Below are 14,085 nucleotides of genomic sequence, written 5' to 3'. Positions count from 1 at the left end.
GTTTCCATTTCCAGCAACTGTGATGAGATGTCCTTAAAAATCCTGGATTGTAAATCTCATTTCAGTCTTTAGCATAGGCAGAGACCCCTTAGTATCACTTTAAAACTAGCAGTTATTACTTGGAATGCACATACAGTGTGGGATATAATGTTCCTAAAACCCATTGCCAATACTCTTAAGAATAAAAGGGAAGGACAGAACGGAAATAGGGAAACGCAAGCTATGCATGGATTAGTTAATCCTGGTGGAGGAAACATTTTAAATCCCATTTGAGGAATAGAATTTGGATTTGTCTTCCCCTGACCTAGAAAATGGGTTAAAATAAGTGGTAAGCAGAATAATGGCCCCTCACTGAAGATGTCCATATCCTAATCCCCAGAACCAGGGACTATGTACATATGTATCTTTCATGGCAAAATGGACTTTGCAAGTGTGATTAAAGTTGAAGACCTTGAGATGAATTTATGGATTATCCAGGTGGGCTATATCTAACCGCCAAGTCCTTAAAAGTAAAAGAGTAGGTCAGAGCAGTGAGACTGAAAAAGGCAGGAGAGGGACTCAATTGTTAATGCCTCAGAAGACAGAGGAAGGAAGCCATAACCCAGGGAATGTAGCTGGCCACTAGAAGCTGGGAGAGCAGTCCCTGCCTGACAACCATCAAGGAAACATCTCAATCCTACAACTGCAGAAAACAATCCTGCCAGCCACCCAAATGCACAGGAAAACAGCTCCTCCCCTGAAGTCTCCAGAAAGAAAATTCCTGTCAACAGCCTGATTTTAGCCCCATGGAAGCCATGTCAAACTTCAGCCTACAGAATTGTGTGATAATAAATTGGTGTTACATCTTTAAAGTTGTGATAATTTGGTACACTGGAGGGGAAAGTAGAGATGGAAGGTGAGGGAGGGAGAAAACAGATCAAATTTCTTAGAAAATCTAAAAAATGCTTTTTCATTCTCGAGAGAATAGGAAAGAAAAAAACCTGCTCTGAAGAGAGCCTTGGAAAAAGAGAAATCGGAAACAACGGTGGCAACAGATAAAAAGACAAATGACTTGTGAGTGAGCAGTATGCTCATGCAAAGCTCTTGCTCTTTCTGCTCCCTCTCAAAAGATCCTATCTTTGTCTATGGCCTCTTCCTGAAGCCAAAAACAGGTGGAGAAGACTGGAAAGGAAAATCCCCCCTCTTACAGTTCATTAAACTCATTATAGAAAGACTACTCTTGTTAAAGCCTCCATGACAATAAGTAAAATTATCTCATGTTAACAAGACCTTGTGTAAAGAATACATGAAAAGGCCATTGATGAAACTGAAAAACAACCATTCAACCCAGCCTCAACAGATTCTCTATGGCAACACAGAGTGACCTGCAACTTAGATAACATGACATGTTAGGTTGTGTTACCTGAGTTACATGTTGCTAAGCTACGGATCACATGACGTAAAAGGCAAATTGAGGAAGGAAAATAAGTGAGCCTGAGTGCTTATTTCCTTTTGTGTGCTAAAATCAGTATATGAGTTCTTTGTGAAAAAGACCATTGGTTTTATCTTAGAAAACAAACGCCCTATTTTAGAGGACCCACAGCAGTCCAATTAAAAGACTCAAAAAAAAATTCTTAGCAATTAGGTGAAGCCATGTAATTAGCTCATGGCGGGAGGGAGGCATGAAAGTTGGAATAATGTAACTTTGTAGGAAGGTCCTATCCCTTTGGCTTGGCTGGAATTTAAACATAATGGCTTGAGCAACAGTTGCCATCTTGGCCCATGTGGTGATTTTGAATGGGAAACCCTACAGTGGTAAAACAAGATAGAAAACATTTTAATTTCTAACATGGACAGCTGCCTACACTAAGTACAAACACGGAACATCTATTAACCCTATGCTGATTACCTCTGGCCTTCTTGAATATGAGGAAGAAATCTGTTTCTATAGTCTTTAACTCTCTTTGGATTTCCTTGTTTCCTACAGTTGAACCTAATTCTGTATAAATACAGTGAGTGCTACAGTGCTTTCTTACCTAATTCCAGTTCCTAACACAGATAAATGGGAATAAATCAGGAATTGGCTATAAATTTAATTTTTTCCTATTATCTGCATAGAACACCTAATGCTTCTTACTGGACTGAGTATCAAAAACAATGTTTAAAACCACATTTGAAAAAAAAATAAGACCACATTTGTTTTGGAATTAAATAGTGATGATGGTGGGGTCTATATAACTAAAAACAGTAAATACTGTTAAACTATATACTTTAAAAGGGTGAATTTTGTAGTGTGTGAATTATATCTCAAAACTTATATTAAAAAGTTAAAATGAATCATCCAATGAAAGCTTTAGAATGCTTAATAGTTTTAATAGGGTTTGAATTTAATTAAAGCTACCATTTCTGTGGGATATGAGAATTATTTACTAAACAAATATCTGAAATATAAAACATAACATAAATCCAGATGCTTTAACTTGTGACTATTCTGATATCCCCCTTCAAGTTTGCTTCTATCTTATTGTTGTTCATCTCTAGGTTCAGATTCTGCATTACCCTGGAGAGCATACTGTCCTCTTTTTTATCCCCTGAAGCTGCCCCTTTGTTGAGGGCTTCTTCTGCTACAATAAAAAATTGTTCAGTTGGTTGAAGAATGCTTACACCATAGCCATTGTTGTTGTAAATATGATTATTAGTCATCTTCAATTTTGGTGCTGGAAGAACCTGTTAAATTATTCAAGAAAATTAGTTTTTCAATAATTTCTATAAAAATAAGATATGAACTCTAGAATTCTTGGGTTTACACATTTCTTTAAAACAACTGCATCTTAAAAGTAATTTCAAATAATTATATGTAACCTACAGTTCTAGGGAAAAACTTCATTAACTACATTAAGTCTAGAGAGGAATCTAGAAAGGTAGAACTTACAGAAGTAGAAAGGAATTGGAAGGCACTTCACTTACAAATTTTTGCTATTATAATTGGTTATTTTAACTGGCTAGCTTATAATCTTTGAAAGTAAGACAAATATTTCTTAATATATTCATTATTTTTTTATTTGCCTTACTTCCCAAAACATAATATACAGATCCACCCAATGAAAAATCTAAAACATTTTTATAAAAGCAAAACTATTCACTAAGAATTTAAGTTGAAACTATTAAATTAGGTTAAACTTGTTTTATAGCAGCCATCATTTAAACCATATTTTAATTATCTTTACTATTTTCCAAATCAATGATAACATTTAAACTAAACTTTGTCTAGAAGTAATACTTTAGTATTTTTGTGATAATTCTAATTCTTATAACAACTGTATATTAAGAAATATGAGAATACCTTCATATTAACTCCACCTAAGGTGCTTTTTGAATTGTCACTGGTTCTGAGGTTATTACAATGATGAATTTCATTCCTTTCTAAAACAGCTATGCTCCCAGGATACAGTTCAACACCAGCACCCTGTAAATTAAAAGCAAATAAAACAATCTCAAAACACACATGTACCTCTCCAAAATTTTCTTTAGATACAAACATTGTAATTCTATATTAGTACTCACAAAACACTAAGTTACACAAAAATATAATTCAGGTAATGATTTATTGTAGAAATAATGTTTAAAAATGTTGAAAACTAGTATTATCTGTGTTAGAAGATCATTGGGCCTAGAAGGAGTGTTAGGTCACATAGTCTCATTGAGTCACATTGCTCTCCCACCCAAGTGAAATCTCCAGAAGGGAGCCTAAAATCTCTTTAAGCAATTCTTTCAAATAGTTATAAAAATTTATTTATATGTATTCTAAATCCCTTAATGCTGCTAACATCTACTTCCTCAATTTAGTGGAAATTCATTCTATAAAAGGATACTATTATTTTCATTCTTTAATCTTTCCATTCCCCACAGGGAGCCTGATACTGGGACTTCATCCCAGGACCCCAGGATCATGATCTGAGCCAAAGGCAAATGCTTGACCACAGAGCCACCCAGGCATCCCTCAATTTTCTAATCTTTTAATGCTCTGTGATTCTTATCTGAAGACTTGAACTCTTTTATTTTTAACTAATCTGTTAACAAGTTAACTGACTCATGATCTGTTTTGTAGCTGCCAATTCCTAGATTATAAAAAAATCACACTTAAAGCTAATGATTCTTTACTTTGGACTTAGTTCATTTTTCCTACATGTGCTATGATGCTCTGTACTTGTCCTTTACCAGATTCTAAGCTTGATTGTAACTCCATACAAAGATAAAGTAATTGTTGTCCTTTGCACATTAAGATCACTCATAGTTATCTACTATCGTGTAAAGCTGTTTTTATAAAATGAAATACCTGGGCACCAGTTATTTCACTGTCTGTAATTGTCAAAGCAGCCCCTGTAAGAACACACACTCCTGTTCCTTCACATTTTAATATACAGTTTTCTAGAGTCATGTGACCAGACTCCACTACCACAATACCATCAACTGTCCCTTGTTGTATCAAAGATAGATGCATTAGCTTCACATTATCAGCTTTAGACACCACGAAACTGTCATGAGACGGTTCAGAAGTAATCATAATTTCCTCTCTCTTTCCAACTCCTGATTCATAGAGACAAAAACGAATCAGTAATCCCAAAGTTTAAAGTCCCTCAGTCATGCAATAATACTTGCTATTACTAATTGTCCTTTTCACATATTTTTAATAAGTAATATATGTAATTATCTACTTGTTAACTAATTAGATACTTTAATCTTTTGTCCATATTTTGATGCCATGATGGAAGAATCTGGGTTTATTGTCAATACAAATGTACCTATGTATTTAGTCAACATACTCATTCCATAATATATTTTTCTCAATTTCCTATTACATAATCAGCAGTCATTTACAAAATGTCTAAGATATAAAAATTGTCTTAACCATAACCTGATTTCAAAACCATAGTAAATTACCATAACTAAAAAAGATTGTCAGAGACTTGTGAATTAGAGGTTACAAGATTAATCATATCCACAATTTTGATCTAGAGTAGCCAAAGCAATCATCTAAATATAAAATCAACCCAAAAATAAGGATTGAATCTTCCAGAAAGCTATGAAATTTGAAAATGACAAGGATAGTCCTTATTACCTATGCAGTTCAGCAAATACTACTGGTTAGTTATCAAGATCTAGTGAATTTTTGCTCAATTTTTGAATTGATGGGCAAAAAAGCCTAAGTTACCTGGTTCTTTTCTTTTGGCCTGACAGTGGGAATATCCTAACTTCAATGTCAAAGGGCAGGATTAAAATTACTAAAGAGGTTCAGAACCTAAAAGAAATTTAGTAAACTCTTCTATTTTAGCAAATTTGCGTGTGAATTGACCGGAGAAAATGTTTGAATACATTTTAATATAGCCTTACATTTGGGTTTTCTTACTAAAGTGGTAAGTGCAATAGAGATAGAAAAAGTAGTTTGGATAAAAATATAGATGGAGTAAATTAAAAATGTTACCAATAGGGTTGTTTTTTTTTTTTTCTGGTTTTGATCTTTTTAGAATCTGCTTATACTGCTACATTATCATGGGGAAGTAGTCATCTCATTGATTCACTCTGGTACATTATGTCCTAATGAGGTCACCTGTACAGATAGTATTCATGAACAGGTGAGAAAATCTTAATTTAAAAGGTACGTAGGGATTTTTGTGTTAGGTAAATCATGTTTCTAATGCACATTTTTCCCCGTATACATTGCTATAAAAAGATTGCAAAAAATGCCCTGCTAACCCTTTATAATGATGTCATCAGTCAGTAAAGCAAGATTTACAGCTTGATATTCTCCTGGAAAAATAACTACTGTATCTCCACTATAACAACTATCCAAAGCCAAATCTAAATCATCATGCTGTTGGAGAAGTGTGTCTGAAGATAAGTCCTTTACCTGAAAAGAAGAAATAGTACATTTTTAACAATGAATTAAACTGAAACAGGTCGTTTTAATCAGTTATCAGTAATGTGCTTTTCTCAAAGAATTACCTTGTTTATTACACTGTAATACACTGTAAATACTGTATGTATTTGTGTTCATTAAATGTTCCAAATATCTTCAGTCCATCAACTAAGGAAATGGTGATATGGGATTTTCTTTACAATCACTAATAATTTTACAGACACTAAAAATTTTTAATTTTAAAGACTGTGTGCCAGAAGGCAGAATTTGAACTTAGCATATTACCTCCCAAGCCTCACAATAGTTCTTGGAGGGGAAGTAGTAGTATCCCGTTATCAGGTGAAGGACACTGAAACTCAGTGAGATGAAATGATTTGCCCAAGGACATAGAATTGGTGAGTGCTTAAGCAAATTTTAGTTCATTTTAGTTCAGATCTTTATGACACCAGGTCTCTTTCCAGTCTACTACTTTATTTTCTTTAACTCGAGCTAATCCTATAATTTTAGTAAATCAATACAACTTTATATATTAAATATTGTATAACTAAAAAGATACCAAGAGTCTGCACTGATAATAGAAAAGAGGAGAGAGGGATGCCTGGGTGGCTCAGTGGTTGAGCTCCTGCCTTTGGCTCAGGGTGTGATACCAGGATCTGGGATCGAGTCCCACATCGGGCTCCTGGTGGAGAGCCTTCTTCTCCTCCCTCTGCCTGGGTATGTCTCTGCCTCTCTGTGTGTGTGTGTGTGTGTGTGTGTGTCTCATGAATAAATAAATAAAATCTTTAAAAAGGGGGGGGGAGAAGAACTTCATTATTAGGAAGAGTGAGGAACTTTCAAATTAAATTTGAAAACTAAAAATATATCCTGAGAAAATATCTACTATTTTGTTCAAATACAAATGGCATTATCATTCATATATCCTTTTTCTTATAAAAGTGGTTATAAGAAAAACATAAAAAATGAAAAGATAACAAAAGTGGAAATCTGAACCTAAATATGTATTTATATAGATATTTCCTTTTAGTCTTTTTCCCATGCATATCTTCGTTGTAATACCAACATATCATACCATACATGAACATGGCTTTGAATCCTGACTTAAAAAAAAAAAAAAAGTTTATTTTAGAGGGAGGGAGAGAGAATCTTAAGTAGACTCCATACCGAGTGCAGAGCCCAATGTGGGGCTAGATCTTACAACCCTGAGATCATGACCTAAGCTGAAACCAAGTCAGATGCTTAACCAACTGCACCACGAGGTACCCCTGAACCCTGACTCTTCATTACATCATATTTTCCCATGTCTTTAAATATTTTTCAAAGCCTAATTTTTAATGATTACATAAAATGTATTATATGGACATATCATAATATAATTGATTGCATTACTCTTTAGATGCTTTACAGTTTTTCAAAATGAAAATACTACACCAAATAAATCCTTACACATATCTCTAGTTATTTCTTTAGGATAAATTACTAGATGGGGAATTACTGTGTCAAAAGTATAAAAGACTAAGTTTCTTGGATACATATTGCTAAGTTGCCAGAAAAGTTTAACCAATTAACATTGGGTTTGAGACCTCATTTTGCTGCAAACTCATCAGTGTGGGGTATCTTTTGGTGTCCATCGAAAGATGAATGGATAAAGAAGATGTGGTTTATGTATACAATGGAATATTCCTCAGCCATTAGAAATGACAAATACCCACAATTTGCTTCGACATGGATGGAACTGGAGGGTATTATGCTGAGTGAAATAAGTCAATCGGAGAAGGACAAACATTATATGGTCTCATTCATTTGGGGAATATAAATAATAGTGAAAGGGAATAAAGGGGAAAGGAGAAAAAAGTGGGAAATATCAGAAAGGGAGACAGAACATAGAAGACTACTAACTCTGGGAAACGAACTAGGGGGTGGTGGAAGGGGAGGAGGACTGGGTGGCGGGCACTGAGGTGGGCACTTGACGGGATGAGCACTGGGTGTTATTCTGTATGTTGGCAAATTGAACACCAATAAAAAATAAATTTATTATTAAAAAATAGTAACTTTATAAAATGTTTACCACCTTAATAGGCAAAAATCCTCACTGCCTCATTTAAATTCCCTTTGATAACCAAGAATGAACATTTTTCCCAGATATATTTGAAACTCAATCCTTATTAAATCAGCAAACCGGGCAGCCCCGGTGGCTCAGTGCTTTAGCGCCTGCCTTTGGACCAGGGTGAGATCCTGGAGACCCAGGATCAAGTCCCACGTCGGGTTCCCTGCATGGAGCCTGCTTCTCCCTCTGCCTGTGTCTCTGCCTCTCTCTCTCATGAATAAATAAATAAAATTTTAAAAAAATCAGCAAACCCCTATATTCATTCATGTGTGTGTTCTAAACACTTTGGTGGCGGAGGTTACCAGAATTACCCTCTGCAAATAAATAATTTGGAAGAACTCTAGAATCCATCTCATTTTCCTTATTCATGAAAATAGGAAACCCAATAGAGGAGTTTGATGGAGAGCATGAATTTAGTTTTGGTGCCATTTATTTTAAAATACTGGTGGAGTCTCTATGTAAACGTATCTAGTAGACTGCACATTAGAGTCTAGAATATAGGACTGAAGGTGCCTGGGTGGTTCAGTTGGTTAAGCATCTGCCTTTGGCTCATCCCAGGGTCCTACAATCAGCCCCATGTTGGTCTTCCTGCTCAGTAAGGAGCCTGCTTTTCCGAACTCTCCCTCTGCCATTCCCCCAGCTTGTGCTCACTTGCTCTCACTGTCAAATAAATACAATCTTAGAATATGGGACTGAGGTTTGACGAAGCATAAAGATCTTGGAGTTGTTTACATATAAAATAGGAACGGATAAGATTAGCTATAAGATTATATAAAGAAGGAAAGATAGCACTCTAGGAGAAAAAGCTGAAGAACACATATAGAATAGAAATAAAAGAATATCTCGGGGATCCCTGGATGGGTCAGTGGTTTAGCGCCACCTTCAGCCCAGAGTGTGGTCCTGGAGACCCGGGATTGAGTCCCACATTGGGCTCCCTGCATGGAGCCTACTTCTCCCTCTGCCTGTGTCTCTGCCTCTCTCACTCTCTCTGTGTCTCTCATGAGTGAATAAATAAAATCTTAAAAAAAAAAAAAAAACACAAACTTAAAGCTGAGGAGTAACCAGAGAGGTAGTGAGAAAATCAGGAGACCAAGATGTCATGAAAGGAAGAAGTAGTTGATAATGTCAGATGCTGAAAGGTTAAAGGAGATGGTGGTAATCTTTGTGTTGTGCTTGCTGCATTTAGCCATAGTTTGATCCCACATTGGCTACAAGAGCATTTTCACTGGTATTCTGGAGGCAGAAATAAGATCACTGTGAGTAGAGGTATGATTGGGAAGAAATAAGAGACAAGTACAGATAATTATCTCAAGAGGTTTTGCTGTGCAAAAGAAGAGATGGAGGTATGGTATTTAGGATACATTGTTTTGTTATTTAAAACAACTGAATACATCTCAATGCATTTAAGAAGGAAATAGAAGAGAGAATGATACAAAAGAGAGGTGATGTCATGGAAATGGTGGAGTAAAGAGCTCCAAAAATTGGTTCTTCCACTGAAGCAAATAATAAGTTGGAAAAAATGACAGAATCAGCATTTAAAAAAATAGATTTTATTTATTTGACAGAGAGAGCATAAGTAGGCAAAGCAGCAGGCAGAGGGAGAGGGAAAAACAGGTTGAGCTTAGAGCCTGATGCAGGGCTTGATCCCAGGACCCTGGGACCATGACCTAACCAAAGGCAGATGGCTTAACTGACTGAGCCACCCTGGCACTCCATAATCAACATTTTTGGAACTCTGAAACCTAATTAAACACAGCAACCAAGGAAGTGCTTAATGAAGAAGTTGTTAAAATTTGGTTTTTTTAAAAAAGTGTTGTTTTTGCCTACCTGCCTACCATTTCCTATTCCCCAGCTTGGCAGAAGCTGTGGAAAGAACAGCCCATGTTTCTGTGGCTTGCTGGTGCTGGAGCAGGCATTGGGGTGGTGGCAATATGAACCTTTTTTTTTTTAAGATTTTATTTATTCATGAGAGACAGAGAGAGAGAGGCAGAGACAAAGGCAGACGAAGAAGCAGGCTCCCCACAGGGAACCCAATGTGGGACTCAATCCGGGGACCCTGGGATCAGGCCCTGGGCCAAAGGCAGGTGCTCAACCGCTGAGCCACCCAGGCATCCCATGAACCTTATTCTTAAAAAAAAAAAAAAAAAAGTGTGGTTGTGAGGGGCCCTTGGGTGACTCAGCCAGTTAAGCATCCGACTCTGAATTTTGTCTCAGGTCATGATCTCAGGGTGGTGAGATTGAGCCCCACACCAAGCTCCACAGTGGAGCTTAAGATTCTCTCTCTTCCAGGATGCCTGGGTGGCTCAGTGGTTGAGCATCTGCCTTCAGCATAGGGCAAGATCCCAGAGTCCTGGAATCGAATCCCACTTTGGGATCCCTGCAAGTAGCCTGCCTTTCCCTCTGCCTATGTCTCTGCCTCTCTCTGTGTGTCTCTCATGAATAAATAAATAAAATCTTGAAGGAAAAAAAAAAAAGAATTCTCTCTCCCTTTCCTTCTGCCCCTCCTTTGCTCTCTTTCAGGAAAAAGAAAAAAATGTGGTTGTACATTTTGACCTGTCAGTATCTCACAGGAAGGACTGACAAAGCTACCTTTTTCTCACACCTCCCTCAGAATTTAGTGGCAGTATAGGTATCACTTGATGACAGCATTTAAAGACATACAATACACATAGCTATCTGGGACAGAGAAAAAGTCCATGATGGAGCAGGGTTAGAAGGAAGATTCTTGGAAGAATAAGGGCTACCTCATAAACTAGGACATCTAGAGTGAAATGCACAGGCCCAGGGCTGGATGCATGCTTGGAAGAGATCTGAAAGGACTCTAGGCTTTGCTTCCCACTGATAATTGGGCCCTATGCAAGCAAGAGGTGAGAGCCAAGGCACAGTTGTAGGAGCCTGGCTTAATGTTGAAGGAGTGCCTCAGCTCAAAGCTAATCTGCAAAAACAGAGATTTTTGTTTTTGTTTTCTAGCTATAGGTGTTTATGGAAATTTGTCAGGTCACTGGCTACCTGCTGAGATTACATAATGGAACTTCAGTAGCCACACACAAAAAGAAATACAGCTTTTGCAAAAATAGTTTGGAGAATTTGCTAACCCAATGTACAACTGCAGTCCTCAACAACTAATACAGCAAACCCTGGGTATAGGGTAGACTCTACTTTCCAAAGTTATTAGATTATAATATTGAAAATAACCAGTTAACAACAAAAAAATTACCAGACATTCAAGGAAACAGGAAACTGTGGCCCATTTACAGGAAAAAAAAATTGACAGAAACCATCTCTGAGGAAGCCCAGACAAGCCTTTGGATTTATCAAACAAAAGCTTTAAATCAACTGTCTTAAATATCCTCAAAGGGATAAAAGAAACCATGGACAAAGAACTAAAGAAACCAAAAGGACAATGAATGAACAAATTGAGACTATCAATAAAGAAATAAAAATCACAAAAAGGAACCAAATAGATATTCTATTGTTGAAAATTACAATAGCTGAAATAAACCTCTCACTAGAGAGGTTAGATATCAGGTTTGAGTGGGAGAAGAAAGAATCAACAAACTTGAAGATAGGACAAATAAAATATCCAGTCTGAAGAGCATAAAGAAAGAAGCATAAAGAAAAATGAACAATGTTGAAGGGACCAGTGGCATACCATCAAGAATACAACATGTATTATAGGAGTCCTAGAAGGAGAAGAGAGTAAGGAACAAAAAGGATATTTGAAGAAAAAATAGCTGAAACATTTCAAATTTGTTGAAAGATGTTAATCCACACATCCAAGAAGCTTAATCTGCATCAAGTAAGATAAACACAAAGAGAACCAAACCACATATAATCAAACTGTTCAAAGTCAAGACAAAGAATGAATCTTGAAAGCAGTGAGAAAGAAGCAGTTCAGTATATTCAAACAATTGGCAGTAAGATTAATGGCTGATTTCTCAACAGAAGCCATGGAAGTTAGAAAGCAGTGGGATGGCATGTTTAAGGGTATGTAGGTATTATCAATCAGGAATTTTATATCTAGCAAAACTATCCTTCAAAAATGAAGAATAATTAAGACATTGCCAGATAAAAATAAGACTGGATATTCTCTATAAGATATATTAAAGGGAGTTCCTCAGACTGAAGGAAAAGGACATTAGATAGTAACTCAGAATCATAGGAAGAAATAACTCCAGTAAAGGTAATTACATTGGTAAATACGAAGCCAGAAATATTGTAATCTTGGCTTATAACTCCTCTTTTTGTTTCCTAGATTATTTTACTTTATTTTAAAGATTGTATTTATTCATGAGAGAGACAGAGAGAAGGTGGAGACATAGGCAGAGGGAGAAGCAGGCTCCTCGCAGGGAGCCAGATGTGGGACTTGATACCAGAACGCCAGGATCACACCCTGGGCCAAAGGTAGATGCTCAACTGCTGAGCCACCCAGGTGTCCCTCCTAGTGATTTAAAAAAGCAATGCATTAAATAATAAACATAAATATATGTTAATGAACAGATGATGTATAAAGATGTAATTTATGACAACAGCAATGGGGGAAATGAAGCTATATAAGAGCAGAGTATTTATATCAGTATTATATCTTCCATATCAGTAGTCACTTCAAATGTAAATAGATTATCATTAAAAGACAGAGACTGATAGAATGGCTAAAGAAATATGATCCAACTATATGATTTCTACAAGGGAATCTACTTTGGAACCCAAGATGCAAACAGGTTAGTACTGACAGAATAGAAAAATATATTCCATACAAATAAACAACAACAACAACAACAAAACTATGGTGACTTTACTAATATTAAGCAAAACAGACTTATTTTAACTTAACAACTGTTACCAGAGACTAAAAGGGACATTATTTATTGACAAAAAAATTTATCAAAAATATATAACAAACATAAATGCACCAAACAATGAGGCCTCAACATATATGAAGCAAACAGAATTAAAGGGAGAAACAATTCAACAGCAATTAGTTGGAGATTTCTGCACTCTTCTTTCGGTAATAACTAGAACATCGGGATCCCTGGGTGGCGCAGCGGTTTGGCGCCTGCCTTTGGCCCAGGGCGTGATCCTGGAGACCCAGGATCGAATCCCACGTCAGGCTCCCGGTGCATGGAGCCTGCTTCTCCCTCTGCCTATGTCTCTGCCTCTCTCTCTCTCTCTCTGTGACTATCATAAATAAATAAAAAAAAATTAAAAAAAATATTAAAAAAAAAATAAATAACTAGAACATCTAGACAGTAGGTCAATAAAGAAATAGAGGTCTTGAACAACACAAATTCTAGCAAACAAACTCAACAGCATACTAAAATAGTTACATACTCTGATCAAGTGGGATTTATTCTAGGAATTCAGGGGTAGTTTAACAAAAAAAAAAAAAAAAAAACAAAGAATGTAAAATACTACTAGCATGAAGAGGATGTACTTGTGAGATAATTAAGTGGTGATGACCAATAGGCAGCGGGACATGAACGTTTTGGGCTAAGAACAAAAATCTAGGTGCACCTTGGTGGCTCAGTTAAGCATCTCCCTTCAGCTCAGGTCATGATCCCAAGGTCCTGGGATGGAGCCCTGTCAAGGGATCCCTGCTCAGCGGGGAGTCTGCTTCTCCCTACCCCTCTCCCTCCGCCCCACCTCCATCCCACCACCCACTCATGCTCTTTCTCCCTCAAATAAATAAAATCTTAAAAAAAAAAGAACAAAAATCTGGGCTGTGGATACACATTTTAGATTATCAGTATATATAATCAAAGTAATGGGAAGAGATCAGATCAGATCACTTAAGGGTAATACAGTGTAAAGAAAAAAAGTAAGTACCAAGCATTTAGAAGAAAGAAGAAAAAAAATTACAGAGAATGAAAATCAGGAAAAGTACAGTAATAGAAGACAACAGAAAAGAATGTTTCAAGGAGAGAGCTGTGAAATACTAATGAGCCATCAAGTGAGATGGAAATATTTACTTTTTGACTTAAAACATTTTTCCCTCTTGGGCTGGTTTATGTTCTCATCTTTCAGGTTTCTGCTGAGTTATTTCTTCCTGCTAGCATTACCATAATTCCTCATTCTGACTTATATA

At 36.5% G+C, this 14,085-nt stretch overlaps 1 protein-coding gene across 1 annotated transcript in view; it reads right to left on the bottom strand.

The window, feature by feature from the left end:
* Window positions 1–2,280: 2,280 nt before the first annotated feature.
* SHCBP1L (SHC binding and spindle associated 1 like) overlaps window positions 2,281–14,085 on the bottom strand; it is a 40,554-nt gene continuing 28,749 nt past the window's right edge. Inside the window, exons 7-10 of the mRNA XM_072733224.1 lie at window positions 5,734–5,887; window positions 4,316–4,566; window positions 3,323–3,445; window positions 2,281–2,706 (exon numbers count right to left, since the gene is read on the bottom strand). Of these exons, the coding sequence (XP_072589325.1) occupies window positions 2,455–2,706; window positions 3,323–3,445; window positions 4,316–4,566; window positions 5,734–5,887 (780 nt within the window). The 3' untranslated portion in view covers window positions 2,281–2,454. The remainder of the gene's footprint in view (window positions 2,707–3,322; window positions 3,446–4,315; window positions 4,567–5,733; window positions 5,888–14,085) is intronic.

The sequence above is a fragment of the Vulpes vulpes genome, chromosome 13 (genome assembly GCF_048418805.1).
Source record: "Vulpes vulpes isolate BD-2025 chromosome 13, VulVul3, whole genome shotgun sequence".
Classification (NCBI taxonomy): domain Eukaryota; kingdom Metazoa; phylum Chordata; class Mammalia; order Carnivora; family Canidae; genus Vulpes; species Vulpes vulpes.
This window is presented reverse-complemented; position numbering and strand designations above follow the sequence as displayed.